This window comes from Falco rusticolus, chromosome 14, assembly GCF_015220075.1.
Source record: "Falco rusticolus isolate bFalRus1 chromosome 14, bFalRus1.pri, whole genome shotgun sequence".
NCBI lineage: Eukaryota > Metazoa > Chordata > Aves > Falconiformes > Falconidae > Falco > Falco rusticolus.
Window position 1 is genome coordinate 21,695,133 of NC_051200.1, and position 27,984 is coordinate 21,723,116.

Sequence of the window (27,984 nt, forward strand, 5' to 3'; positions counted from 1 at the left end):
GCACAATAGATTTATAGAGAGAAAAAAACCCACCAAGATTGCATTTGAAAGTCAATGGTCTTAGCTATTTGCTATAAAGACCTTGCCTCCTATCTCAGACTTTGTTTTCGCAAATCAGGAGGCTGGTGATCAAACCCATGTAAAAAGCTTTGGGGTGGAGGGGAAGGGTTGGACCCACCAGAGTGGTGGGGCTGCAGGCTGCTGCCTGAGGAGGGTCTGTCCCTGCAGGAACCAGCCCAGGTGCTTGCTTGTTTGCTCTCTTTGTGGTTTTTTGTTTGTGTTTACTTTAAGGACATTTTCTCTTTTAAGTGCTTTCATGCTATAAAAAATAAACAGAAACCTTCAAAAGCTGCTTTATTTGGTCAGTACTTAACTACACCAGGAGGTGCAGGCTTGGAGGCTTTGGGTGTAAGGTTCCAGCTGTTGATTTTGGGGGCTGCAGCTCCTGTGCTGGATTTTGTTCCCCCTCCTGTTATCTCACAGGACTCCCTCCCCTCCTGCCTTTCCCTGGCAGCCCCTGGCAGCGCTGGGGAGACAGAGCCACCAGCTCCAGCTGCTGACACTGGGCTGGAGCTTCACTGCGTGCTGGTGACGCCCTGACCCTCTCCTTTGCCTCTGGGCTTCTCCCTTTCATCGCAGGGTTGGGCTAAGTAGTCGCATTAATGTAAATCAAACATGCCCTTTTTTTTTTTTTCTTTTTTAAGTAGAAGCTGATATGTTATTAATTGCAAGGGGAGGGAATCCCCAGAGGAGACCCCAACTCAGCCCCAGGTGAGACCCTGGGACAAGACAAGGTGGGGGACCAGAGCCTGAGCCCAGGCAGGGATGGATTTGGGGACTCCCCAGGTGAGTTAAATTAGGTGTCTGAACCCGCAGCATACGTCTGGTGTTTCTATGTTTCTTTATGATATTAAATTAGAATGTTCATTTGGGATATTAAAAAAGTTGCCTGAGTGTTAATTATTTCATTAAACATTCTGGATTTGCTTTGGTTTTGCTCTTTAGTTTTGGGGTTTTTTTTAATTAAGTTTAAATTAGTTAAAAACACCAGGCCTGTGAAGAGGGTCTTGGGTGTCTGCGGAGCAGAGCTGAGGGCTTCTGCTGCTGTCATGCACAGACGTCAGGTCCGAGCTGGCAAAAGGGCTTTGAAAAGGCACGAAGGCACATAAGGACAGAAACCTCTTTTACTGGGTGACAGATAGAGCTGGGCGAAGCCCTGAGGATGATCAATAAACAGTCATGGCAGCGGTGGCGTGGCTGCGGTTCCGCTGTCATTACATGTTGCTGCATTTGTTTGCAGTGACGTTTTGGCCACCAGCAGGCACGCTCGTGCCAGCCCCCAGCCCTGGGTCCTGCACTGAAAGCGAGTCCTGAGCAAAGTTTCTAAGCCTCCAACTACCAGAAAAAGCCTGAAAAAACGACCGCAGAGGACCATCTGCCTAGGTCTGCTGCCAGCCTGGAGACTGGCCCCCTCCGTCAGCCAACGCCACACGTCTGTGTTGAGAGTAGAGCCGGGAAAAAGCACCAACACAACTCAGGTGAGCAGTTGCACTTACCCAGCAGAACTTAAATTTTGACCATTAAATAAATATGGCAAAACACTCACCATCCATCTACAGCCAGAGAATTATTTACTAAAGCTATTCAGCAAATAATTGGGAGTAATGAATCCATCAAAGTAAATTGTATACTGAAAAAGAGGTGAGATTCACTGGAAGAATTATTCACTTCAACTTACTCACTCAGCCCTGCTAGTAAAGAGTTGAAATACGGGCTTCAAGGAGGCTGCACAAGCATGGGGGACTGTGTGCAATGGAAGGAAAGAAGGGTAAGAAAAAACGCTGAGGCTGCAAAAAGCACTGCACCAAAACATAGCCGTTCCCCTGGCTCTTGCTGTCGCCTAATGACCCTCATGGTGCTCAGCAGCAGCTCTGGAAGAGCCAGTCTTCTGGCAAAGCAAGGCATGGCATTAAGCCCCAAATGTATCTTTTGGTGCTTGACTTTAAGGTTGATCATAATAAGTAGAGACAAGAGCGTATGTTGGCATCCCGGCTCTCAGCAGCATCTCCCCGCAGCCTCGTTACGTAGCCCAGGCTGAGATCTGTAGTGATACAGCAGAGGTTCGTTCGCCTGCATCAATTTTCTCTGTAATGAGGTGCCAGTGGCCGGTCAGTTTGGCTCTTACGGGATTTCACTCTTGCAGACTTTCTATACATCCAATGACCTTTGTGTTAAAAAAGGAGGAGTTCAGAGTACACAAAAGCTTTGATTAAGTAATGTGCTAGAAAACCAGCCGCTCTTTTTAAAAATAATGTCCCAGTGCCCAGTGTCTCCTATAAAATACCCCGCTCAGTTTTCCTTGGTCTGTTTTAATCAGAGCCCTTGAATTTCAGAAGCACTACTGATTTACCAGCGTGGCAGTGGAAGGTTTGGAGCCAGAAGGGATTTCTGAAGGTGATGTGTTTTGCCTAAGTCCCTTGCTGCAAAATTTTGGACGCGCTTTGAGCAAGTGGTGCCCCTCCTGAGATGAGTCTCCCAGGGATGCTGAAAATCACAAAGTAAGTGGTCACTAGGGATAGCAGGAGCTCTGCATCCTTCTAGATCATAAAAAGATGGAGGAAAAAGGCACTGTAGAAAAAAAATGCTTTAAAATTTTATGTTTTCATTGACCAAAACCTTCCAGTTTCTGTGATGCCAGAGCTCCCAAACACCATGCCCAACATTTTGGGGGCAAAGGGGTGGGAATCAGAGCAGGCAGATGTGGGGGTCTTAAATACACAGAAATGGCCTGAATGCACCATCCGGATTATCTGGATTTTTTTTCTACAGCCTCTTGTTAGACTTCGAAAGAAAAAAAGAAAAAAAATTAAATATATTTCAGAGTAATTGAACTGTGTTCACATTAACTTACACTAAAATTATTTTTAATTAAATGAACTTCCCCTGTTTGTAGCTGGAAGGTACTTATGTGAGATAAAAACTCCATTCTAATAATGCTGAGACTCACCACCACTTAATTAGCATCACAATTCAAGGCAGACCAAGCAGGAAGGTGAGTGGGGAGGTGGGCTTGTGCTGCTGGGTGGGATTCTGGGGAGAGAGGCTCCCTCCTGGAGCAGCCCCCATCCCAGAGCCCACCCAGTGCTGCGAGGCATGCTGGGAGGGGAAATCACACCTAGTATTTGACACAGTTTGTGGCAAAAGCAATTATAATTAAAATTATATTAAATATTAAGTCAAGATCATAAAACGTTGATTGGTACTGATTAGCTGTATAATCCATAATTAGAAATCACTGCACCCTTCACCAGGTACTGTAGTGCTTCGCTTATGATTTCACCGCTAAATTAAGCGAGTGATTCAGCTTTTGCCCTGAGTTTTACTTTTGCATTTAATTTAGGGCAGAACTGCATCCAGGCAAAGAAAGGCACACGACCTGTTCCTGCTGAGGCTGTCTCCAGCCTTGCCATCCCGAGGGCAGCCCCCCCGTCACTGCCGCTCCCACGGGGGTGATGGTCTCCAGCAGCGAGTCACTGCACCGGCCGCCTGCGCCGGCACGCCGGGGTGAAAGCTTCTGCTGTGCCACCCTCAAAAGGGCAAATACAGAAGGTGGAGCCGAGGCCAGACGTGCCTCCTGGCTGTCCTCAAGACAAGGCAGCCCTAGGCAGCTCCCGGATAATGATTTATTGCTAGCAGAAACTGGGAGTGCACAGATACCTCAGCAAGGAGGGAGCGAGGGAAGACTCTTTAGTCTGGTTTGGGTTTAGAAGACCGAACCCATCTGTGCATCGCTCGTTAATAGGGTGGAAACCTTGAGCCTTTGGTAAAGCAGTTTGGGCAGGATGGTGGCCCTGGGCTGGCAGCTGCTGCGGGAGGGTGGGTTACCCCCGGTGCTCGGGCAGGCTTGCTGCAGCGCCCTGCCTCCCCCAGCCGGGCCTGCCCCTGGTTTTGTGGCCCATTCATCATAGGCAGCCACTTCCCAAGGATAACGTCACCATTGCACACTGGGAAGCACTCGAGTTTTGTTAAAGGAAAAAACAAAATCCACCAGCCATAAAATTTTATGTCTTTGCTACTAACTTCAGTCAATGCCTTGGCTGGAGACCCATCTGTGATTTTCCATAGTGTTTCTGGATAAAAATTGGTGGTTAAAATCCCAAACCTGTGGCAGCCTGGCTGTACCTGCTTGAACTCGGCAGCCTCCTTGCAGTGCTGCAGGCGAGCTGGTCCAGAGGGACCTTCACAGGCTGAGCTCGGTGCCCGCTGGCAAACCCAGGGCTAGAAAGAGAAAAAACACTCTCATAATTTTTCTTTTCTGAGAGCACTCTTTGGAGTCCTGGGGAAGAAATCTTTTCATTCCTTCTGCAACTAGGGCATGCGCTGTTATCTTTCGCACCGATTAATATTGCCTGGGATTGGAGATGAGGTGCTGGACAGAGCCTGATGCTCTCAATCAATTAAATCAATGCAGTCGTGATGCTCCACCAATTTTCCCTAACCAAGGGTTTGGCCTAAAAGGCAGCGTGCGCAGCGTTACAGAGGATGCATGGAATGACAGATAATGCGGCTGCTGGTCAGGCTGAGAAAAACAGGAGAGCTGTGCTCTGGATCTGCATTTCCCTGCAAGGGGCACCGTGGGATGCAGTCCTGGACCAGGTCAAGGAAGCGCTGTGCCCCGTGATGTTAATAAACTTGTTCTCACAATCTTTTAATTATTCTTCTTATTATATTAATGATTACATTTTTATTTAAATGATGGCTTTAAGACTGCATAGCTCATCTCCTTCTCTTTGGTTAGTCCAGGAAAACTGCTGTGTTCTCTCCTGCACAGGGACTGCCCTGGCTGAGCTCCTTGAGTACCCATGTGTCCTAGGGAGATGTTTACCTGTCCCACTACAAAGCATCCAAACCCCAGGGTCACCCACATCCTTCCCCTGGGCTTCTGGCAACCTGAAAAGAACAGAAGAGAGCACCAGCAAGCACTCCCAAAACTCCTGTACTCTTTGTTGAAATGTTTCTAGTCTTAAGTCAGGCTAAATAGGCAGCTATTAAAGAAGATTCCCATGCCACGACTATTCAAAACCAAGATATTTCAGCACTTTCATTAGAAAAAAAAAATGGTGGGGGAAAAAACCAAACAACAAAACCCCCAGAATTTCCTCCCTTACGTGGGCAGCATCAAGTGCAGGAGGCTGCCGCAGTGCTGGGCACAGGGTGCTTCGTCCTGGTATAACACTGCATTTGCTTCAGCCCTCATCTCCTATCTGTGATGTACAACAAATCTGTCCATCCAGCAGGAAGCCTTTTGGATTTTGTAATATTAAAAATGTCTATTTTTTTGCCTGCAGAACCAATGCATTAACTCGGAGAAGAGGACCAGAATGAAAGTCCAGAGATGCTGCCCACCCTGGACCTGAAATGTCGCTTGAGTAACAGTGGTGGCATTGCTGTAAAATACAGAAAAAAACCCTCCTCTCCAAAATGGCTGCAAAGAGTACATCTCTGCAGTCCCTTCTTAAACACTGAAGGTATTTTTATTTTAAAATATCTACTTAAAGGCAGGTTTAATCTCAAAACAGCGTTTCCCAGGTGTTTTTTTTTTAAAAAAAAGAAAACAACTTCAAAATGTCTCAGGTTATTTCTCCTTCAATTTTTTTCCAATTAGATTAATTTAAAATGAGTGAAAAAAAATTCATGCCCTAAGATCCTGAAACCTCTGGTGTCAGCTGAAACTGGCACTTCTGCTCTCAGCTTCAGCCCTTGCTGCAGGCACCTCTGCTTTGAAGCCTTTGAAGTGTTTGTGGCACAGGCAGAGGCTCTCTGCAGAGTAAGACAGTCATTTTATATATATTTAATGTGTAAAGTGTGCATGCATGTGCTTGTGTTGGTATATCATGGATTTTCACAGTACATGTGGAAAGGTGTAGACTTCTTGACTTGCAGAACAAAATTGCAGGAAAAAACACCGTCTTCCTCGATGGGAGCATCCATCGGGACCTTTGCCTCAGCCCAGGTCACTTCAGCATCATCCTGAAGGTGTGACTGGAATTATCTGCAGACCTTCAGAGACCGAAACAGCTCATGGAGTTGTGTCTATAGGATTCACTCGCTCTTGCCTCTCCCAGCATCAGGATTCACTCTTTTAAAGCTTAGATGAAATAATGTCACCAAGAAAGCACGGAAACAGTGGGAGCAATGTGGCAGTGGCTGCCCGCCCAGCTGGGAGCTGCAAAGCAGCTGGCGTAACTACCCTGTGCTTCTTTGGGGGATGTGATGGAAGAGCAACACGACCCATTTGATCAGTGGTTGGATTCTGGAGCTAATTATTTGACCTGCAACATAACGACCTTAATTGTGAAAGTGAGGTGAGTGGTTTGGGAGACGGCATCTCTGCCCACGTACAAAATGATCTGGTGCGAAGGCTCCACCTCGGCAGCCTGTGGGACTAATTTGGCGCCTGATTTGTCTATATTGTTAAATCTCCCTACTGTTTTGGCAAGGAGAGGTTCAAAATTGATGCCTTTCAGAATCAGCCTCATTTGTTCACCATGCACTGCAATTATTCCAGCCTGTAACCGATGAGGTTTAATCAGTAATAAGAGCTTCAGACCTTACAGCGGCCCGTTCACCCTGTGTTGTTTGAGCAACATTTCTGAATGTTTTGGTGAGCAACTTCTCCCATGGTCTGGTTTTGAGATAGAAGTGTGAAAGATTTCTTACAATGTCTGAAATGGAAAAACAGTTACATTCTGTACCTTTGCAAAAATATTTCTGAGGACACATAATATATTTTGCCAGGATAACGTCCCCGTTCTAGGAGTCATTCTTTCTTCTCAACATTTATTGCTTTTCTGTGTAAGATGCACAGGGAAATACTGGAAAATGGGTAGGGAAAATAGAATTAACCCTGTGTTTTTCCCAAAATTGCCCTTTGTGTCGCTTTATTTTTATTTTTTTCTAGCTTTTATGAAGCCATTATTAATCTAGTCAGCCAAGGTCAGGCGAGACTTTTTTCTGCTTTGCAGATCCCGAAGCTTATAAAGCTTCAATCTACCCTGCCATAACCAAATGTTTAGTACCCACTGGCTGGGTTAATTAGAGTGCATTCTTTACAGCTCCAATAATAATCACTACTACACTGTCATAGCAGTGGCTGAAGACTATTTTTCCTTTTGTTATTTCTTTTTAACAGTAAGCATTTACATAGTCACACTGTCTAAACCACTGGTTCTTTTGGGTTCAGCCAAGGGCTCACATGCTTATACCTGGAAATACCAGGTTCCAGAAGGTAAGAGCATCGCCTGCTCTTGTGATCTCAATGCAGCACAACATCCTGGGTATGCCTCAAAAGGGGGTGACTTTGTGTTTTTTTAAGAGGAGGAGACAATATTCATAGGGGGTGGGAAAGATGAGATTAAAGACCGAAGATCACTGAATGTCTGGCACTGATTTAGAAACAGGCTTTGCCAAGCAGGGTGAGAAGGAGCCTTCCCTGATCCATCCAGTGTATGGCTCTTAGTATTGGTAACAGGGCTTTGGCTCCTAAAACAAAGAGTAGGGAATGAATTAGGAAACAAATACATTTCTGTAAACAAAGTTTTCAGATTTTTTTAGGAAATGGGAAAAAAAAAATCTGCTTCTCAAATGTCAAGTACTTGAAAGACTGAAAATACATCACCGGAATAAATAAATTAACCCAGAAGACAGGACTGATGCTCTGCAGGCATCAGGGATTAAATAAATGCACTAAATTCAAAGTGTTATTCCAGATAAGAGGTCTTTGTGCTGCAGCATGTACAGCTTATTGATTATAGGCTTGAGGTGCTGTGCACTCTTGTAAAATGTACTCTGGCTGATATGACTTAATCCTGCGGTAATGTACAGCCCCTTGCACAAGGCATGGAGCTGGCTTACATGTGATGTCCGGTTGATGTAGGAGCCTAGGGGAGCAGCTCAGATGGAGATATTGCTCTGCAGTTATATACGTATATGCATGTTATTTCTTTTTTTCTTTTTTAATATAAGCCCACCAAGGCAGCAGAAGTGTGTCTAACCAAAGGGAAAACACTACCTGTCCAGGTAAGATGGATTTTTCCTGATTAAAAAAAAAGAAGAAGAAGGAAAAAAAAGTTTGGTAAGTCCCAGAGGGGCGGTTACACTCCTAGCTGGATTTTGGTTAAGTCCCGATTAACCTGTTTTCCATAGCAGAGGGTGCTTTCACCCTCCTGCTCAGCTGTTGAACTGCCAACACTTCACACTAATACAAAAAGATCTTTTTTTTTTTTCCCTCCTTTGAAGCTCTCCTGCCTCTGGTGGTCAGCTCAGCTCTCTGCTGGTTGCTCTGAAGAGCCAGCAGACCTCTCCAACCATGGAATTTCAGCATGAAAAAGGAAAACCTCCGGCCTCTGGGGACGTGAGAAAGCAGCTGGGCATGGCAGTGATGCTCCACAGCCTACTGGTCTCCTGGTCCATCGCTCCCTGGGGCTGCTGCCCAGCACCTTCCCAGCCTCGGGGCATCCTTGGGTGCTGCTTTTCTGAATCACTGGTAAAAAAGTTGATCTGAGCAAGGCGGTGGGGGGGGGGGGGGGGAACTTTTATCATTAATTGTTGTCTCCCTGGTATGAGGGAACAGCTGAACAAAGGTGCTGCAGGGGCTTGGCTTTTCGGTAACCTCCTCCAAATCTCCGTATCTCCCACAGGTTTGGCAGATCTCCCGATATCTTGCTCCATCAAAATCAAGCTTCTTAATCTTAAGACATATAACCTCTACTACATAACACTGCCTCCTGAGCATGATCCACGGGGCCTGTATTTCAGCACCCGAGATTCATTAATATTTCCTGCAGTGTGCAGCGGTAAGTAGCAAATAAAGCAGGAAGTGTCCCAGATGTTGGAAAGAAAAAATGGAATTATTCATTGCTTACTAACGTCAAATGCTAATGTGAGAAAAGCATCCTTGAAGAAATCCTTGACTAAAATTCATCAGAGTGATGTGAAATCACTGTTTTAATTATGCGTTTTTGAATGTATTTATTAGTCCTGGTTCTGATCTGACTTACAGATGTTTAACAGTGATAAGGGTCTACTGCAGTCTTTGGAATTACTCATGATTTATAATGACAAACTTTGGATCAGAATTAGGTCCTTGTCACCACTCTATAATATCCTTTCATCAAACTTCTTCACATTCAACAGATGAAAGAGACTGCGGTTTCTGCAATTTCAAAGCCTACCACCAAATCCATTAGCTGGTTTTTTGAAATTTCTGCTCCAGAAATGACGAATTTTTGCCACAAAAATTTTGTGGCAAACTGCTGGAGTTATAGTTGCCGCAAGAAGCTTGAGAGCAAAGGAATTAGGCTTGTTGGTCCACCAAAATTATGTGTTTGGTTAACACTTGTGCAAGCTACAAATGTTGCGTTTAAACAGAGCTGCTAATTGCTGTGGTTGTGCTGGTCTATAATCTCATCAGCTGTAGCCTTACCGTTGTGCCTGGCAGGGTATGCTCATCATCAGATAACTGTTGGACAGACTATGCTCAATACTAGATAATTTTTTTTTAAACTCCTCTGTTCAAGAATGATTCCAAGTCCTGTGTTTTTTCAAAAGAATGATGGAATTTTAAACTCTTGCTTGTTCTAGAGCTGATCCAGAATGAGCAAGTCTCCAGGGATGGTTTACTCCCTAAGGCATGCATGCATGATTAAGCTAAATGTATTCCATAAATGCCTTGATGACATTAAACTAAATTTTTTAAAGAACAGATGGAGAAAGTTAATAAATATTTCATTCTATAATATAAAACTCACTTCTATATTCACAACTTCAGGGATTCTCAGCTTCACAGATATCAATAAGTCTGATGGATTTCTTGCTGCATTCTCATTCTTCTGCCCTGGTGTCTCTTATGGGATCATCATTCCTGCATGCTTGGATTGTTTTATGGGATCAGTGAAAGGCAAGTGACTGTAAATCTTGACCTCTTCTGCTCCTGGATTATATACTTTTATTCTTTGTGACCATAAGTGTTCATCTCTACACTGAATAGATAATTAAATGACAAAAATTATTCAAAGGGAATTTATAGTGAGAAATTATCACTAGAAGAACTGATGGGGCACAGGCATAACCCAAGGAGATATCATGGGGAAAAAAAAACGTTTAGAATGGCCAAATAAAATACTGAAATATCTCTGTATTTGTAAATGTCACGAAACATCTGTTCACTGGGAAATAACATGGTTTTTTTACCTGTATATACCAGTGCTATTCAAACAAAATTTCTATTAAGGAGAAATAGTGTGAATTTTTCTTAAGAACTGTAGACCAAGCCTGGTATTCATATAAAAGAACTAATCTTTACATGTGGGAATTACAATTTCTCACTCTATGTATTCCATGGATCTTGTAAAAGAATAATTAGAACTTGCTCCAAAAGGAAAGAAATGCCAGGCTTGAATAATATTTTAGAAAGGGCATTAACAAACATTTTTATACTGCCAACAATCTTCACTGCTTTCTAGAAGAGATTTACATTACATTATTAATTAACTATACCGAGTCAAATAGCATGATATAAAGCTTGGAAGATGTATGTTTAGCACAAACTCTGACATTCATGAGAACAGCATGCATTTTTAGGAAGTTTGATTTAAAATCTACGTAAATGAGTTGAGCAAGCAAGGGCCTAACAAACTACTTCAAAGCATCACGATCTGACTCAAAAAACATGACAAGGTCAAATCTTTGTCATTTCTCAAGTGTCTTTACAAACCTCTGCATATTCACCTCCGTCACCGCGGTAGCTGTAGGTAGACCTGGCATGCATGCGCAGGACCACTGCTATCTGTCAGGCGAGGTATACCTCGGCAAGTGCAAGAAGTTAAAAATATCCAAATGGTATATAATTTGTCTTTTTGGAGCTGACTTTTGTGCTCTGTCTAGAGAACAGAAGAAGGTCCTTCACTGAGCTGGCTGACAGGGTCTATTATAACAAACAAAATAAAAATAACAGGGCAATTGTTCCCACCCCTTTCCCCCAGCCCTGACCAGCTTTCAGGTTTGGGGTTGAGAGTCCCCACAACACTGTGTCCAGGGGAAATAGTAAATGCAAAGTAATGTGGTGCTGTAAAGAAATACTAATTAATTCATACTATGTTTCATGCCACGGAAACTGGTTTATTCACTTATTGAAAGTTAGGTTAGGTCCAGGTACACTTGTATTTTCAGAATCAGGGCTTTTTACAAAAACAGAGAAAAAAATTTCTCATGTTTCCTGACATCCCATTAAAATGGTTGTCCTTTGACGTCAATTAGAGTCAGCTAAAAAAAAAAATCATCCTTAATTGCTTTTCAGAAATAGACATTACAGCGTACACTGTCACAGCCAGATTCGATTACCTTTTACAAGAAACAAAGATGCTGGGAATGCCATAAAACTCAGGGGTTTTGACTGTTTGCAGCGAAGGCTCTTCCATGGGCTGCAGAGAAAGCCGATGCAAAACCCATACACATGTCTAAATTTTTCCAAAGTATAAAAATGCTGAAGCTGGATGCTCATCTGGGGCTGGTTTTGGACTGAGAGGTTGGATGCTCACTGCTCCATCCCTGCCTCCATGTAAGGGTGTAATCACGCACCTATGCTGATGATTGTAGCTACAACAATCATCTAGTCCTCAAAACTTGTGTATATTTCATCAAAAGGAGCATTACCAATTTTCTCAGAGGCCTTCCCCAAACTTGTCTTACTCCAGGGACTTCAGAATGTCTCTGCCGACCAGGTAGAAGAGGAGTCCAGACAGCAAAACGAGGGGTACCCCCGCTGCGGCAAACATGAAGGACCACCCGTAGTACACGTGCACGGGTACGTCGTCCATGCACTTCTCACTCCTCTCCAGAAGGATGTACTTCTGAAAATCAGCGACAAACTCCTTCCACATCACGAAGAGAAATATGAGCAGGAGAAATAAACCTCCTGGAAAGAGAGACAAAGGTGAGTTTTTCTCTGCATGTGAAACACAGAAATAAAATTGGAAATCGGTTGTGAACTTTTCTCATTTATTCTTGCGGGTCCTTTGCATCAAAGCTTAGTGTTGCAGAATAATAATTTGTGACGTTGCTCTGCAGGTTCCTGTGCAAGCTAAGCCCACGTGCCACGGGAGAGCCCCACAGCACCACGACCAGCCCCGGCCCCGCCACCGGCGCCTCGTGCTTTACCCACCGGCGCTACCGAGAGCTCCGTTCCAGCCGGGACAGCCATGAAGAACGCGCCAGGCCAGGCTGATGGGCATGGTGGGGACCCGTGGGGGGTGAGCGCCTTGCTCCGCTCTTACAGAGCGGTTGGGTCGCCTTTTTGAATTTGTCTGAGGTGTGAGACGAGACACTAACTCTCTTTTTCCTTCTTTATATCTGCCCTTCCAAGTAGTGTCAGATCCGATTCCCAGCAGAAAGGCAAAGGTAGGGGGCTCAGTCCTGCTGACGGCGAGCGTTAGCTGGTGTGGGGCCACCTACCCCCAGCAGCAGCACGAGCAGAGCCCACCCAGGCACCGAGCGGCGGCTGCAGCTTGTGGCCGTTCCCCTTCACACCTGGTGCCCCCCTTCCTTAAAGTGAGCTCTGCAACCAAGTATTAACACTCGTGGTGAGGAGTATAGACGATCCTATTTTGCAGAGAAATAACACATAATAGAGTGGAAAAGGCATGTAGCCATGAGATATTAATCTCAAACGGGCTACTAAATAACAGAATAATAAAAAGAATAATAAACAGCTTATACCATGAGGCTAGAAAGTCTATTACCAGCAAGTGAGACCTCCTTTGCCCTCCCCTGGAGCCAGGTGGGAGGAGGCTGAGGCCACACTCAAGCCTGAGCAGTAAGTGCAAGGTCAGCATCTTGCTCAGCGAGGGTCCGCTCACCTCGGAGCTCCCAAGCCTTGCAGGATGGCTGTGACCCAAATAGCAGATCTCCCATGAGACCTCGTGATCTTGTATTTCCAGACGCATAGCCCTCGAAGGTCAGCGTTTGCAGGAAGAGCTCGGTCACATCTGAAAAGCACGTGGGGAACAGGCATCCCCCGGCCCTGCCGCAGCCCCCAGCAGCTCTGGGGGCTTTAGTGCCTTAATAGGAACCTCCTTTCCTTGCGATTCAAAGTGATGGTGGTCAGAGGCTGCAGGTCTAGCTCCCCCGTATGAAGCAGATGACAAAAACTAGAGTGGCCCAAATATTCTTTACCGTGTCACATTGAAGAATATATATAGTGCATGTTAAAGTCAACATATATTAAAACTGAACAGTGATGGTGTGCTGGCAGATCTGAAACCAGTAATATCTGCTCTTGCTACATCATAGAATCATTTAGATTGGAAGCTTGCTATTTTTAAGTGGTGCTGTATAACATATAGATATATGCACATACACACACATATATGAAAGAAATAAATCACAGATTCTAATATTTTTTATAGTAGCAGTGAACAGTTCAAAATTAATGTACTTGAAAAGTTACCGCACAGTTCTGTGGATGTGCTGTGGCTTCTGCTGGATTTAATTTCTCCCCTTGCAATTTTTAAATCAAAGGTAGCTTGTACTGTATTTAATTATTCTTCCTGGCAGCTCATACACTACAAAATCCAACTCCCATGCTAAGCAAAGGAAGCAGGTAAAGCTTGACATTGATATGTGTTAAACATGTCAGTGTTTCACTGTGTTTCTGCTTATAATGGATATAAGCACATCTGCTGCTACAAACTTATGTGAACGTATAGAGGGTTCAAAGTCCTTCCTACGTGTTATACAAAAGTTGGAGCTACCCCTCCTAAGCTGTCATGTCTACTATACTGCCTCCTATACCCCAAGACTGCAGATTGAATCTTAATAATCAAAAATTGGTGTAACCATATGAATATAATTTACATCACCATACGCTGCTATTTCCAGCCATTCTTCCTTACATGGGAGAGTCCTTATGTTTGCTGGGAAGGCAGGCTAGGAGTTAAATAACAGCTGTTGTAACATTTGCATGTTCATTGAGATTTTGATACCACTTGAAATTAAGTGCACAAATAAATATTTTACACTTAATATGATAGTTGTATGCTTAAAATACCAATTATTCTACTATAAGAAAACGATTGCAGGTTTAAATAGTCACATGTCCTTTACAAAATACAATATATTGATAAGACGGCAATTAAGTCTTTATTACTGATGTAATTTAAAATTAAATTAATTAGATAGCAACTGAACCTTGGAAAGTGCTCTTTTAAAGAGCAATTTCTATTTCATTAACTTAAAATACCTACCGTAAGAGACGCAAATAAAACCATAGCCCCAACGGGACAGAGGACACGGGTAGGGCAGCGTACTTTTGAATTCTCGTACTTTTGAATTCTCATACTTTTCTTTAACCCAGCTGCAGGGGGTTGCATTGCACTGTCCCAGGAACAATTTAGATGGCATAAGCCTCATTGGTTGAAGAAATCGGATTAAAACCTACCAGTTCTTCCTGAGGAGGGTGCAGGGAAGCCTCACAAGCGGGTGGCACCATCCCTGAGCTCGCCAGGAGCTAAGGATGGGGAATCGGTCCCTCTCCTCGCCCCAGGAGAAGCACCAGGTCTCAGTATGGACAGATTTATTATTAAACAGGTACTGGAGGTGATGGCTCGGCCGTGGCATCTAAATTAAGAACATTTTCACACTCTGGGAAAATGACAAGAAAATGTAAAGTAAGCAGCCGCCTTCCCTGGAATAATTACAGCTGAGTGGCAAGGAGTCCCTGGGATTTACACCATCTCCTCGGCGAGAAAAGAAAATCAAAAGGCCAGGTGCAGCCGGAGAAGGACGGTGGAAGTGCAGAAAGAGCAGCTCACTGGAAACTGTTCAGCAAAAAAATGCTTATTTGGAACAATCACAAGTATTCATGAAACTGCCTAAAAATTGTCACATTTTTAGACATTAATGGACTCTTCATAATGAGAACATCTCCATATTCCACTCCCATATTACCAAAGTAAATATTTGGTGGTTTTCTTTTAAAATGCTATTTTATTTTGGATTTTTCATCTTTTGAACAGATCTCACTCTACGACCCCCTTCTGGTGGGGGGGTTAGTTTCAGCCACAGTGGAAAGGCAGCTTTGCTTCCTGCCAGCCCCCAATGGTTTTTCATGTACAGAGCCAGATTTCTTCCTGCCTTGGGCAACAAAAGGAAAAACTGAACATAATCTACTTTTTTGCCCTAGAAATGAGCCCAGCATTGACCCACATGTCCGAGATGCAGGATGTGTGTTGGGTTTGGGTAAGCGTAAGCAAAGACCTCGTCACAGCAGACCATCCCCACGCTCCTCTCAACATCCCTGTGGTTTCTACTACTGAAAAATTAGCCAAGTGATCTCTTTCTTTCTCTCCCTTTCCTCTTTGCCTCTGTTCATTACGACGGGATGGAAAAATCCTTTTTTCACTTAAGCCTACGCAGCTGGTCCAGAAGTATTAGGGCAGCACAGCAAGCTCAATGATTGCCCTAGGTCTGGAAGAAGTGTGTGCTCACTTCTAAGCCTGGTCTCTAAAATGTCCAAAAGAAAAGAAAACAGAGGAACACACACACAGAAAACCAAGGAGCACCAGCAAAGTTGTCTCAGCGATTCAAACATTTCCAGTGCAGTGTTCACCCGGCCCTCTTGGTGACATTGTAGTGATAATTAATCATATTGTCATCTGACTGTTGAAACAAGGGGACAATTAGTCACCAGGCAGTATCTGCCTCCCCCTTGCAAGTGCTGGAGCTAAGTCTGGGATGGCAAACGTTAGAAGGAAAGCAGCAGGCTGGCTCTTTGCTCATGCCGTTCGGGGGCTTTGGGGAGCAGGCTGGCAAGGATAGCAGCTCAGCTGGGGCAGTAGATGTGCAAAGGCAAGCAGCAGCAAATGTCAGATGGGCTCTGGCTGTATTCCCCGAGTTGCCCAGCAGAGGAAATCAAGGGGGATGGCTCTGATCCCGTGAAAGCGCTCTCAGAAACACCCCCCACCGAGCATGTTATGGTAGCTGGCAGACAGTCAGATTTGTCCTCTTGAAAGTGCAGTAACTAAAAGGCATCTCAGAGAGGAAACCCAAAGGGATCTAATTGAGCAATAACAATCCTCACCCTTAGGTGCTGAATTCCACCACCACCACCCCGGCGACAGAGGGGCACACTAACTCCTCAAGATCATGTCAGGCTGGTTACCCATAAAATGCAACTAGGAGCGCATTTGCACCAGTAACATCTTCAGAGCCTTTCAGTGGCAAGTGGTGCATCGTTCTGCAATGATCAGCCACAGCTGTGATTTAATGGCCCCAGCGTGGGCTGCTACCAAAAGGGACAGAGGGGGCTTATGGATGGAATAAAGTTGCATATAAAGGATGCCCTGAGAGTCTGGGACATCTTGCAGCCATGGTGCCCCATCTCACCATCCAACTGCCAGACCATGTTCCCACTCTACAAATTGCCAGCATTTTCACACTTCCTCAAGGAGAGATCATTTCTGCGAGGGAGGTTAATTAACACTGACCCACAGGCCATGATTAGAAGACAAGACGCACTTTCTCCTGCGTTGTCTCTCCGCTATCCGAAGGAAAGGGATGGCTAGGGAGTTGAAGCTGTGTTAAATCTATTGTTCCTACTGCTTAGCGCAATTATGCAAAATATTTTTAGAAGGGATACCGAGAAAAATAACTATGGAGGGATGCATCCCAAATCCATCAGGAATCCAAGCAGGATCCAGAGGTCTGAGTTCAGGATACACACCACACACACACACACTGAAAAATAAGGGTCAGCTGAAACTTTGCTGAAATTGCTGAAATAATATTGCATTCTCCTAACTCTCACTGAGACTGAAAATGCAGCAGGAAGTCTCTTCCAGCTGAACTCATTCCTCCTAATGGCAGTTAATAACAATGATTGCTGTTCAGATTGAAATTGCATTAATACAAACTTCAGTTTAAACAGCAGCATCTTTGTCTAATGCCAAGAGATATGATGGATAATCAGATCTTCTAAAAAGCGTCACATTCTATGCCCCAGCTTTTTAATCAAGAAGTGCAAAAACAATTTGAAAAAAGGAAGAATACAGTGATTCACTATTACTCAACACCCTTTTCTGTGGGATATTTCACTTCTCTAGCCACTGTCAGAAGGCGACTGATCTCAGTTTTTCCATCTGGGCTGAAAGCTGAGTATTTTGAAGGGGTAAGCCTTTAACTGAGGTAGGCAGGGTGTCACATCTGAGAGGATTCAAATATTTGGCCCTAGTCTCATGAGAAGAGATGGGTTCAATACACACACGTGTCGGGTGGCCAACACTACTCAGCAGAAGGCGTTGGTACCTGCTGGAGACCTCATAGCTAGACATCTTGCATTCCCAAATGAAATCCGTGTGTATAAAACCATGTGAAATTTGCCCTTAGAAAAATTAAGCCCAACCAAGCCTTTATTAAACTATATAAGAGAGAGATAAGCAGATACCCGCAGGCTTGCTGCCCTCACTTCAATAACTGAAGACCTGGAGGCAAATGGAAAATTGGACAAAATGCAAAGCAAATTAGCAGAGGCAGGTAGGGCCAAATTGATTTAGTGCCTTCCAGAGTTTTTAGACAAATAGATAGATGTCATCTAGTTTTGTTTTAACAAGCAGCTCAGCTGGCATCACATGGTTAATTATCAGTACATCTGGAGGAGACAGAAATTAGGAAAGGAGCTATAAAATGGATAGGGAGCTAAATGATGGGGGGAAAGAGTAAAAGATAGTAATAGCAGGGCACAGTGAGACTGGAAGTTTAGGTGGAGCTCTTCCAAGGGCAATGTTGAGACCTTTCTTATTAAACACTTTCATGGATGCCTGCAGCCCCCCAAAACCTGGGCACGCCTAAAGACCAAACTGGAAGCAAAGATACTGGCTCACGTTTGATTCCTGCTGTGTAAGAGGAAGCAGGACCTGGTGCAGGACCCCTAATTAAGCAGTGGGTGTTCTGAGAAAGGCCTGACTTCATTACGAAGTTCCTCACTTGGCATGGCCCAGCTGAGCGCCAGCCTTCAGCTGCCTGTGTCGCAAAAAAGCTTTTGCGTGAGTTTGAGCCACTACTATAAATCAAGTATTTCTACTAGTTAAGCCAGTTATTCCTTCTCAAATACAGAGAAGGAAGAAGCCCAAGTGATAATTCAGTGGAATAATTTGTAATGGCAGAGGGAATAATGAATAAATGTCTATTTTTAATTCATTTTCCTGCTGTGCCACTGCTTTATCTTTTCAGGTTTTATTAAGGCAGCCCTCCCATTTTGCGTCGCTGGGTACGCCTTTCATCACTCAGTGGGTTTCCAGCGCTGCCAGATGTTAACAGCAGAGACAGGAGAGCCCAAATCCAGAGACTGACTTAGGGGAACAGAGCGTGGCTGATTGCTGCCCAGGGTTAACGCAGCTACAGACTTTACTAAAATAAAAGTAGTAAATAAAAAAACACACAGCTACGGAATTTACTAAAATAAAAGTAGTAAATAAAAAAATGCAGCTACAGAGTTTACTAAAATAAAAGTAGTAAATAAATAAAAGAAATGTTCTGTTCCTCTGGGTTGCACAGAACGGGGCGGGAGGGGGAAGCAGTTTTTGCAGATTCCAGCCTTCCTAGGACTAAGGACTATCTTGCTAAGGCTTGACTAAGCACAGAAGTTTAATTCCAGCAGGGGAAGAGGGAAATCATTTACTCCAAGTCAGTGCAGCTCCCATCATTTACTCCAACCCAGTGCACCAGTCCCTCGCCTCCCCCCGCTGCGCCTCCCCCCTGGCTGCCTCCCCTTCCCCGGCACCACGAGGCAGAGCGCGGCTGCTGCGTTCCTGCCCGGTTACATCCTGTTACCCAGCTCAGAGCTTACCCGAGGTGAGGAGGAATCCGCCTCCCACTTTGTAGGACCGGGGGCTGACGAAGGGCACGCCGCACACCAGCAGCAGCCCTCCCACCAGCCCGGCGGCGACGGCCAGCATGATGAACGCCGTCCAGAAGCCTCTGTACACTGGGAGGTCAAAAAGAGCAAAGTCAGGGGAAAGAAGAGCAAAAGCAGTTTTCTTCAGTCCGTGCTTAACTCCTGCACCAGCAACAGCAAAAGCAATAACCTGTAACACTGCTTGTGTTAGGCAGAGCTGGAGCACCCGCTTTGCTAACTGCCTGCCGCAGCGTGGGTGCAACGTGCCTGGAGCCATGCAAGTTCAGGTTGAATGTCATGCCCTACAGAATGGGGTTGGAATGAGTACAAGTGGTTGGAAGGGTCTGCCAGGGAAGCGTGCCACAAAGGGGGGGGGGGAGTAAAGGACACTGTGCTTAGCTGTGCCCTTGGGGGGTGGAAAAGCTTGGCAAGAAAGGAAAGAAAATAGCAAAATTTGGAGAGATGGAATCAGACCACATCTTTGTTCCATTTTAATTAACACTTACGGAAGGTGCCAGTTTCCTGATTTAAAATAAAGGTGATTTTTGTTAGCAGGACAGTGGGAAGAATGGGAGCTAATGATTTCCCCCATTAATGGCCTTACTTGACTCCAAGTAAGAGAACAGGGCAGGAGAACAGCTGCCTCTTCATCCACCGGGTTCAGGGGGGTTGCTGTCACTTCATGCAACCACACCAGCCCGAGCTGAACAAGCTTGTATCCATCACATCCCATGGGATGGGACATAGCCCACGGACTTCAGCCTCCCAGTAACCAAGCCTCTTCCAGTCACTGCCATAAACCTTGGCCAGAGGTGGTGGTCTTCTGGCAGAGACCCTCTGGTACCTGCCTCCTGCTCCTCCAATTACCTGGATCCCCTCAGACCCCTGCATCTCACCCTGCCCCTTGTTTTTCAGAAGTGCTAGTTAGAGATTTAAGCTGAGCACGAGCAAGTTGGTAATGCTGAAATGATTCACACTTGAAAGAAAAATGATACAGAGAAGATGCGTTTTGCTCATTTGAAACCATTTTGTCAGGAGAGCCACTTAGGGAGAGATAAGTATCTTGAACTCTCCAAAACCACAGAATTCATTTTCATGTTTAACCTCCCGTCACCCGTTTCTCTCAGGGAGCCTAAGAGGATGCAGATAAGGCAGAATTATCTCTGGAGCAGGTAATAGCTGGAGAACCCCTCTTCTTGGATGGCCTCCTGTTTTGTCATCATTTGCGTATGAGGATAGACTGATTTGAAATAAAATGAGCATTAACGATGGAAGCATCTGCTCGCTGTAGATGTCCAAAGGCTTTGCAGCCAGGACAGCGCAGCAAAAGAGCCCTGTGCTCCCTCTGCCCTAAATGTGGGTGCTTAGACATCCTCATCTCCCCAGGGATCATAGCTGGGTGACTGCCGGGACCCTCCAGGCAGAGTTCCCCAGCACCTTCCTGGGACCCAACGGGCATTTCTGAGAGGCAGCTGGAGAGGGTTTCATAGCAAGGGCTGACAGGCAGGAACAGATGCCTCCAGGGCCCTTTATTTGGTAGGGAAAAAATAGTATGTTTATCAGCCAGACCATTCAGAAACTAGATGCCGTGTCTCTCCTAAGCAGAAAAAATCCCACCGCTGAACCCACACGTTAGCTGCACACAGCCTGCAACGAGCTCCTCCTCCTCCTCCGATTGACAGGTCCCTCGTATCCATTTTACACTACGGCATGCTCCCCGAGGCAGGAATCCTGCACAGCACAGCAAAAGAAACTAGCTGCTCTCCCTCACATGCTCCGACTGACAAATGTTGGGGTTTTTTTTAATTAATTCCTCATAAAATAAAAAATAAAAAATAAATAAAAAAGGTACTGCTAAAGGCTAAGGAAAAGGTCAAGATGTTTGTTTGTGCAGTACGCCTGCCCTGATCCCCAGAGGCAACGCAGAGTGATGCACACTATTTAAAGAAATCAATTCATTTCAAAAAAGATCATTGAATTAATTCTAGCTGCTGCCACCAATTTAGCAAATTAAAATTCCTAACAGCAGCTCATTCATTAAAGAACTCAGAAAATATAGAGAAACATAAATAAAAAGGGAACCAGTTGAAAGGAGAGCTCTCCAACTGTGTCATGTTCGCTGTATTAAAACTAAGCCAGTCACTTACGTGGGTCTTCTAACAATTTGGTCTTTAACTGATTTTCCAGTGTTTGTTTATCCTGTCTTACAACAAATCAACACCAGAGCTCTCCCAGGAAGCCAGGCTCTGGAAACGAGTCAGCACTGGGCTGCCACAAGCCTACAGCCCAGGAGAAATTATTTTCCTTGCTCGCCTACGGGGTCTGGAATTGGCCACAGGGCTGAAGCCCTCTGCCTCCAGCTCCTCCCAGTGAGCAAGGAGGTGGGGGAGAGTGGGTTTAGCATCTTCCCTAGCTCATAGGTGCCAAGCACCCAGCGGGAGGGTGCACAGCTCATGGCCAGGCATAGCAGGCTCTGGAGAAAGAAGATGTAGGAGAATGTCCTGATGTGCTCACAGCTCAGCTCAGTCAACTAGGCAAGGCCGTTTTGTAAGGGAGCTTTGCAAAAGTCTTGGTCATGCTTGGCCACGTGCATTTACAATGGGAGAACCGCAGCCCTGACACGCGTCGTAAATCTCTGCCCCAGCGCTTGGAAAGGAGCTGCTGGGGGAGGAGGAAAGGAACCCACCTGCGGTCGTGTCGTAGGTAGGGTGGGGGAAAGGTCCAAGAGCGATGGGCATGGGAAAGAGGTAGCCATGCATGCAGAACTTGGGGTGTGCTTGGCTGGCTGAAAAAGAACACACAAAAAAAAAAATAAATCCCGGTTTGCTTTGCTTTTCTGCAAAGTCACAGTGAGAGTATTAAGATGGCAACGTACTATTCTGCAATACCTACAAAACCCTCACTGAAAGCAGAAGGCTGGGGAGTAAAGACAGACAGTAAATTCTGGCTAGAAAGAAAAAAGAAAAAGAAGAATTATGAGAGAGGGGAGATATAACAGGATCTGAGACCGCTACCCGTACGTCTTCTCATCTTCATAACCTGAGTCTGAGGTGGACATAAATCATGAAAGCCACAGCAACTGAAATCAGTGTAAATATCCCCATCGCTGTTTTCCTCCAGAAAACATGTCAGACCGCCTGGAAGGGGCAAAGGCATTCAGGTACCCAAACAAGCTACCTCACAAGACCTCCAGTTTGTGAGAAGGGAAAGCACAATTAGAATGGAAGTGCCCCATCAATATTAATACCACTGAGGCTTATCATGATTAACGGTAATAGAATGAATGTTAAATGAATTAATTAATGGTTGGCCACTTATTTAAATATGTTCCCCAGCTCAAAGGAACACTTTATAATAGGTGGACATTAGTTCATGCTAAATTGACTATGGAATACCTATTGAATTAATTATTACATCCACGAGAGCAGCAAATTAATTTGCCATGATCAATCCTATTATAATAAATACCTAAAGAAGTAATACAAATTTGCCAGTTATCAGAGTCATCTTACTTCAGGTAACATTATATTCTATCATGTATTTTCATATAATGTAATTAGATAGCAAACTTCCTCTCGCAAGCCTGTCCTTTTTTATCAAAAATTCCTGTGTGAAAAATCTCACATTGTTCTGTTGAAAGGTGGCAGTAACCGTCCCTGCAAGATTTTACAGGAAACACAGGTCAGGGACCGGGAGACAGCAAAGTCATCTGAAATTTTAATCAGCGCAGAGTAAATTTATTGTGAGAACCTGCATTACCTGCAGTCCAGTGCCCTATGCAGCGATCACGCTGCTCCACAGGCATCTGAGCATCCTTGAGCGGATCGAAGCACCAGCGAGCGCAGGTCAAGGCCTTTGCAGTGTTTAAAACCTTTGCAGAACTGATTTAAAATCTCTTTTTTTTTTTCATCCCCAGTACTTCTCTAGGGTTGTGGCATCCCAGGGAAAGGATGACCTCTAATTACCCACCGTGCATTAACGCAGGTGAGCTGGCTGCTGGCTCGGCTACCGGCTGGTGCTGTGGGGTGGTCTCACTCCTCTGCTCTTTCTGGTGGGAGCACCTGGTTCACTGGGCCAAGACCCCACGCTTCACTGCACGTGGGCCACCAGTCAGCACCAACTGGTGTCTCAGAACAGGTTTCTCTTTCTCCTTCAATTTATTTTGAAGAGTGAATGCACTTTCAGAAAAAAAAAAAAAAATGCATCCGTCTGTGTTCATCCACACCTCTAATTTCAATGACCTTTGAAAAGAGGCAAGTTCTTAAAATAAAGGTCTTGTGTGCTTAAGAGCATAAACACATGTGGTTACAGCTCTCCAAGGTCCACCACTGCCCGCTGCTCGAGGTCCTGAGCACCCAGGGAGACCACACACGTGCATGTGCAGCCTTCCCCATGCTGAAATCGGTAGGAGCTGGCAACGCTCAGCACCCCGGTGGCTGAAAGCACTGACAGAATAGCAATGCCAATGGTCAGCCAAGGTACAGGCTCAGATTTAGCCGACCTTAGTTGAGCACAAACATGAAGAGTTATGGGAGAGAGAGCTGGTCTTGCTGGTGGAAACCACCTCTACATAACACTTTGTAGGTGATATATCAAATGGCGTCAACAGGATCCTACATTTCCGTGACCAACCCTCCAAGAGCAAAATCCAAGTCAAAAAAAGAGCACAGAAAGGGTGGGCCAAGTTTGCTTTTGATAGAGAGATGATGTGAATGAAAAAAAAATTAAATAAAGGCAACTGTCTCCTCATCCCTGGGAGCCCTTCTTGTGCTTATTTGCAATTCAAGCTGTAAGAGAATGCTGTGGTGGCACTGTACTCACTGTACCAGAAGGTCCAGATGGTCTCTGGGTGGCCCTCGCCGAAGAACCAGCACCGCCAGAAGAAGCCCTCATGATGGAAAGTGAGGATCTCCTTCCTGACCTCAGTCAGTGTTTCAGCCTGAGGAGGAAAGAAAGCCCAAGCTGATACAGGGATGATCATGGTGGAAAGGTGAAAAGTGAAATTATTTTGCTTAGACAATTGTTGCTTTCATTCTCTGTTGGGGTTTTCATTTGGTGTTTGAGTTGGTTTTGGAGGAGCTGGGGAACACAGACACAGCTGCTATCCTTAATTTTTTGTTGTATCACAGCTACAAAATGTTCTGACAACAAATTGTCCTGCAGACCTTCACAAAACAGTTCTTTCCCTGATATCTTTAAACTACTGATGGCCAGAACTGGACAGGCACGTCAGGGAGCAGAGCATTCTGGGTGATTTCTACTTCTTAAACGCTTTCCTTATGTAAATGTTATTGCTGTTGCAAATGGTAGGAAGCAGGCTGATTAACAGGTAAGCAAGTTTAGGTGTGACCCAATGCAACCATTCAGATGTCCTTGCTACTCTGCAAGATCTGTGCAAGATCTGGCTTAACCCTAGAAGACATCCCAACTGGAACACTCCCAGTGAGCCTCTTCCAAACTCCAGCCCAAAAGTTTCCTTCTTTCTCTCCCTCCGCTGAGCCTGGTAGAAGTTATGCTAAACTTAAGTGAGACAGAAATTACTCTTTTTTTTTGTACGAGGGACCACACCAGTCTTCTCATAGACCACAACAGGGATGTTGGCAGTTTTCCCTTTTCTGTGAGCCCACCTCAGCCCCCAGGCCAGACCTGTGAGCACAAGGTTTAGGCCTTTCCACAAGGGAGGATGCGCAAAGTTGAGTTGTGAACTATCTACCAAAAAACTTATTAAAACTATAGCCAAAATAAATTTTATCTTGATCACATACAGTTTGGTCAAGGAGACGTGACTGCTATGAAATTACATTTTGTGGAGGACAGAGAAACTCCATACAGGATTGGACCCTGTGAACTAGGAAAAGGAGGTGGGACTCAGTGAGGAGGTGCTAGAGGAAACTGCCCTCCCCTTGGGGTTTTTATGCATCAAATTATGACTGCTTCCAGAGCTCTGACCTGAATCTCCTTTCACTTTTGGGAAAAAATGTGAACTATGGCAACGGTAGGATGCAGCCCTCAAGCTTCATCAGCTGGGTGGCTGCTGACTGAGGGCATCTATGGCACATTTAATCGCTGTTTGGCAGATGCTCGAGCCCATCCTTATCTGTAAGGGACAGGATTTGCCAGTTTAAGAGAGGGAAGAGAAGCTAAAAACACAGCCTGTTGTACACAACGGGTAACTGAAATAGAAATAATAGAAACAGTGTCTGAAATAGAAATAAAACAGCTCAGAGGAAAGAGCAAGAGCAGTTCCTAATTCTGCCTGGCACTTCTGAAGTCACCTCTGCCTTAGCGACAGGCACACTAACAGCTGGCCAAGAGTATAGCTCAGATATTTGAGGTGCTTATTCACACGTGCCGTGCAGCATCTCTAGTCTCTCCACTTTAAAAGACAACAGCACAAACAGATATCTGAAACAATTCACACTGTCATTTCCCAAGCGCACCGACCGAGCGGCACTCCTCTGTCCGTGGCGCTCTGCCATCTCCGGGGCTTTACTGCACTGCTTGAAACAGCAAAGACAGTGTCTTCTGCCAGGCAGTTTTTCTATCATAATTTTTTTTTTCAAAAGTAATTTGGAAACATGAGTCAAGCAAACAGTGTCCTACATTTGATTATGGGATTCTGAAATGAAAGAAAATGTTTCTTGCTGGCATCATGATGCTTGCCCAGTGTGACTCACCACACCAGAAAAAAATCAAACTTAATTGGATTGAACTTTGAAGTAACAAAAAGTCTGCACACAACAAGGATCTTCCTGTCATTTTGTAATTGAAACCATACATTGATCGGCACAAAAACATTTTTGAAGAGTGGGAGGCTCAAGGAACTGATCTGGTTGTTATTTCATGGAGGAGTTAGACAATAGCAAGTGCAGCTAAAATCAAACTTTTGAAAGGATCTATAACCAAGTGACACCAGCAGTTAGCCTTAAAATAACAAATTGTCCTTTCAAAATGACATTTCCTGCTAACTAAAATCCTATATAAATCCGAACTTGAAAATACATAGGCCTCTTCTTGCGAGATGGCTGGAAACTCTTGTCTACTCTGTTCTGCCTCTGATACTCACTTTTGTTTCCTGCCTGTGCTGTAGTCGTATCACCTCAGATGGCAATGATTGCCAAGTCCTACACCTTAAAATATGAACTATTTTAAAATGAAGAAATGACAGAAGAAATCTTCTAATGGGAAATATCAGAAGATAGTGTTTGTGTTTAGAGGTGACTGCTGTCAACAAATACATCTCATTCTTACATTGTTGCCTTTCATTCCCTAATGTTCATCTCTGCCAGATTACGGAGGTGCTATCTTCACATTTCCTAGACACACCTTACATCAGTCAGAACGCTAGATAGCATGGAAAAGCTGGTTTGGATTTTAACACTAGCTCAGGCTGATGTTTGACATCAGCAAGACACTCTCAATGAGTATGCATATTATCACAGATTTAAAACTTTTTCTTCAATTACTTAAGTAAGTGAATTCTTGCAAAGGGAGACAAGATTTCAGAGTTTACCTGCCCAGTCTGCAGAGTACTATTCCCATGCTCAAAGACCCCGCAGGACTCCGTCGCCAGAAGCCAGTAGTCTGTCCCAAAAGCGACGAGGAAGAGCAAGATGCCGGTGCCACCGAGGATGCCGGCTGCCAGGGCGGCCACTCCAGCCTTCATCGGGCAGCAGGTAGGCAGCAGAACTGGAAATCAGGAAAGAAGAAAACCACTGAAGATTCCAGGATCACTGGAAGAGGCGGATGAGAGGAGCGCTATTTTTGGCCACGGATAATAATCTCCTGTCTGGTGTGAGTTTCAGTGGGCGGTGGGAACAGGACTAATAAAAGCAGATGACCTGGCGTAACCAAACAGCTGTGGCATTAAGGAACATGATAAATAGCTATTGAGACAGAGCAGGAAAATTTCCAAATAAACACATGGCCGTTGGTTTTAGCAGAGCGGTGCAGAGCCCTGAGCCCAGGCCGGCCCCGCAGCGGCTGGAGGTCATGAGTGGTTACGATGCAGAACTGCCCAGGACACGGGGGAGTTTTGGAAACCCCATTTGGGCAGGAGATCAGCAGAGAGGCTATGCGTGGCTGGAGCAGATCTGAACTCAAATATCTTTACCATGTCACAGAGTGCAAAGTTCCGCAGCCATTGCTGTGAGATACCTTTAGCCGTGCCCTCACAAGCGCAGTATGGAAGCTGCATTTCTGGAACATGCGGCTCCTTCAGCTCCTGCTTCCTCTGAACAGAGCAGCTTTCACACAAAGGAAGCCCCGAGATCCGAGCAGTAACATTAGCACATTGGCGATATCTTAAATGCCTCGGTGCTCTCAGAAGTGATACGATCGACCTATGCAAACACATTTAAATCAGGCAGGTCCACATCTGGCTAGACAAGGAGCATTAAATCAGGTGTACATACCAACATACCTGGAGTGTCTTGCTATGGGCTTGTAGAAAGGTGTTCTCTCTCCTGCTGGAGAGCTCTCCCACTGCCCAAGCCTGCTGTGGAAGAAGTGTCTCAGGGAATGAGGACATTCCTGCACATAATTTTGTTGCCATTTGGTTCCTAATGTTTTTGTCTTCTGCTGGAGCATCTGCTGTAGATCACTGCCAGGAATGGGATGCCAGACTAGGAAAATTATAATTTCTGTAGGGCAATAACTGTATTCCTACAACTTGCCAGGAGGCTGGGGGAGGAAATTCAAATTACAGTGAAAACTCAAGTTCTGATTTTCTAACCTTAGCCTAAGTCATGACCTGTTCAAAAAAGGAGGGTAGATGAAGATGTTGACTTCCTTATCCTATGGGATTTTGTGTTGCCAAATTAATTTCCAAATCAATTTAATAGATAAAGTTAACTGTGAACATATGGGTATCTCAGAGAAACTGCACACTGGTTAGGGAAACTAGAGAGGGTTGGGTAAAATTTTGACTACATTTCCAGCCAACTGTTGAGACATATGGACCGATGAATATGCTCGCTCTTATTCTATAAGCACAATAGACTTTAAATTATAATAATTCATTCAATCCTCTGCATTGT

General features: G+C 44.9%; 1 protein-coding gene and 1 long non-coding RNA gene across 2 annotated transcripts; one reads left to right on the plus strand and one right to left on the minus strand.

The window, feature by feature from the left end:
* The first annotated feature begins 735 nt into the window (after nt 1–735).
* LOC119157398 lies at nt 736–7,603 on the plus strand. The gene is made up of 5 exons (XR_005107525.1): nt 736–846; nt 1,301–1,538; nt 2,394–2,558; nt 5,349–5,528; nt 5,985–7,603. It is a non-coding gene; the product is annotated as an uncharacterized LOC119157398 (long non-coding RNA).
* A 3,598-nt stretch (nt 7,604–11,201) lies between these two features.
* Nucleotides 11,202–26,640, minus strand: LOC119157578 (transmembrane protein 182-like). The gene is made up of 5 exons (XM_037408598.1): nt 26,460–26,640; nt 23,768–23,885; nt 21,633–21,731; nt 18,899–19,036; nt 11,202–11,974 (listed from the first exon to the last, which is right to left on the minus strand). Exons 1-5 carry the CDS (start codon nt 26,610–26,612, stop codon nt 11,745–11,747), a joined length of 738 nt encoding a protein of 245 aa, XP_037264495.1. The 5' UTR covers nt 26,613–26,640; the 3' UTR covers nt 11,202–11,744.
* Nucleotides 26,641–27,984: the final 1,344 nt, after the last annotated feature.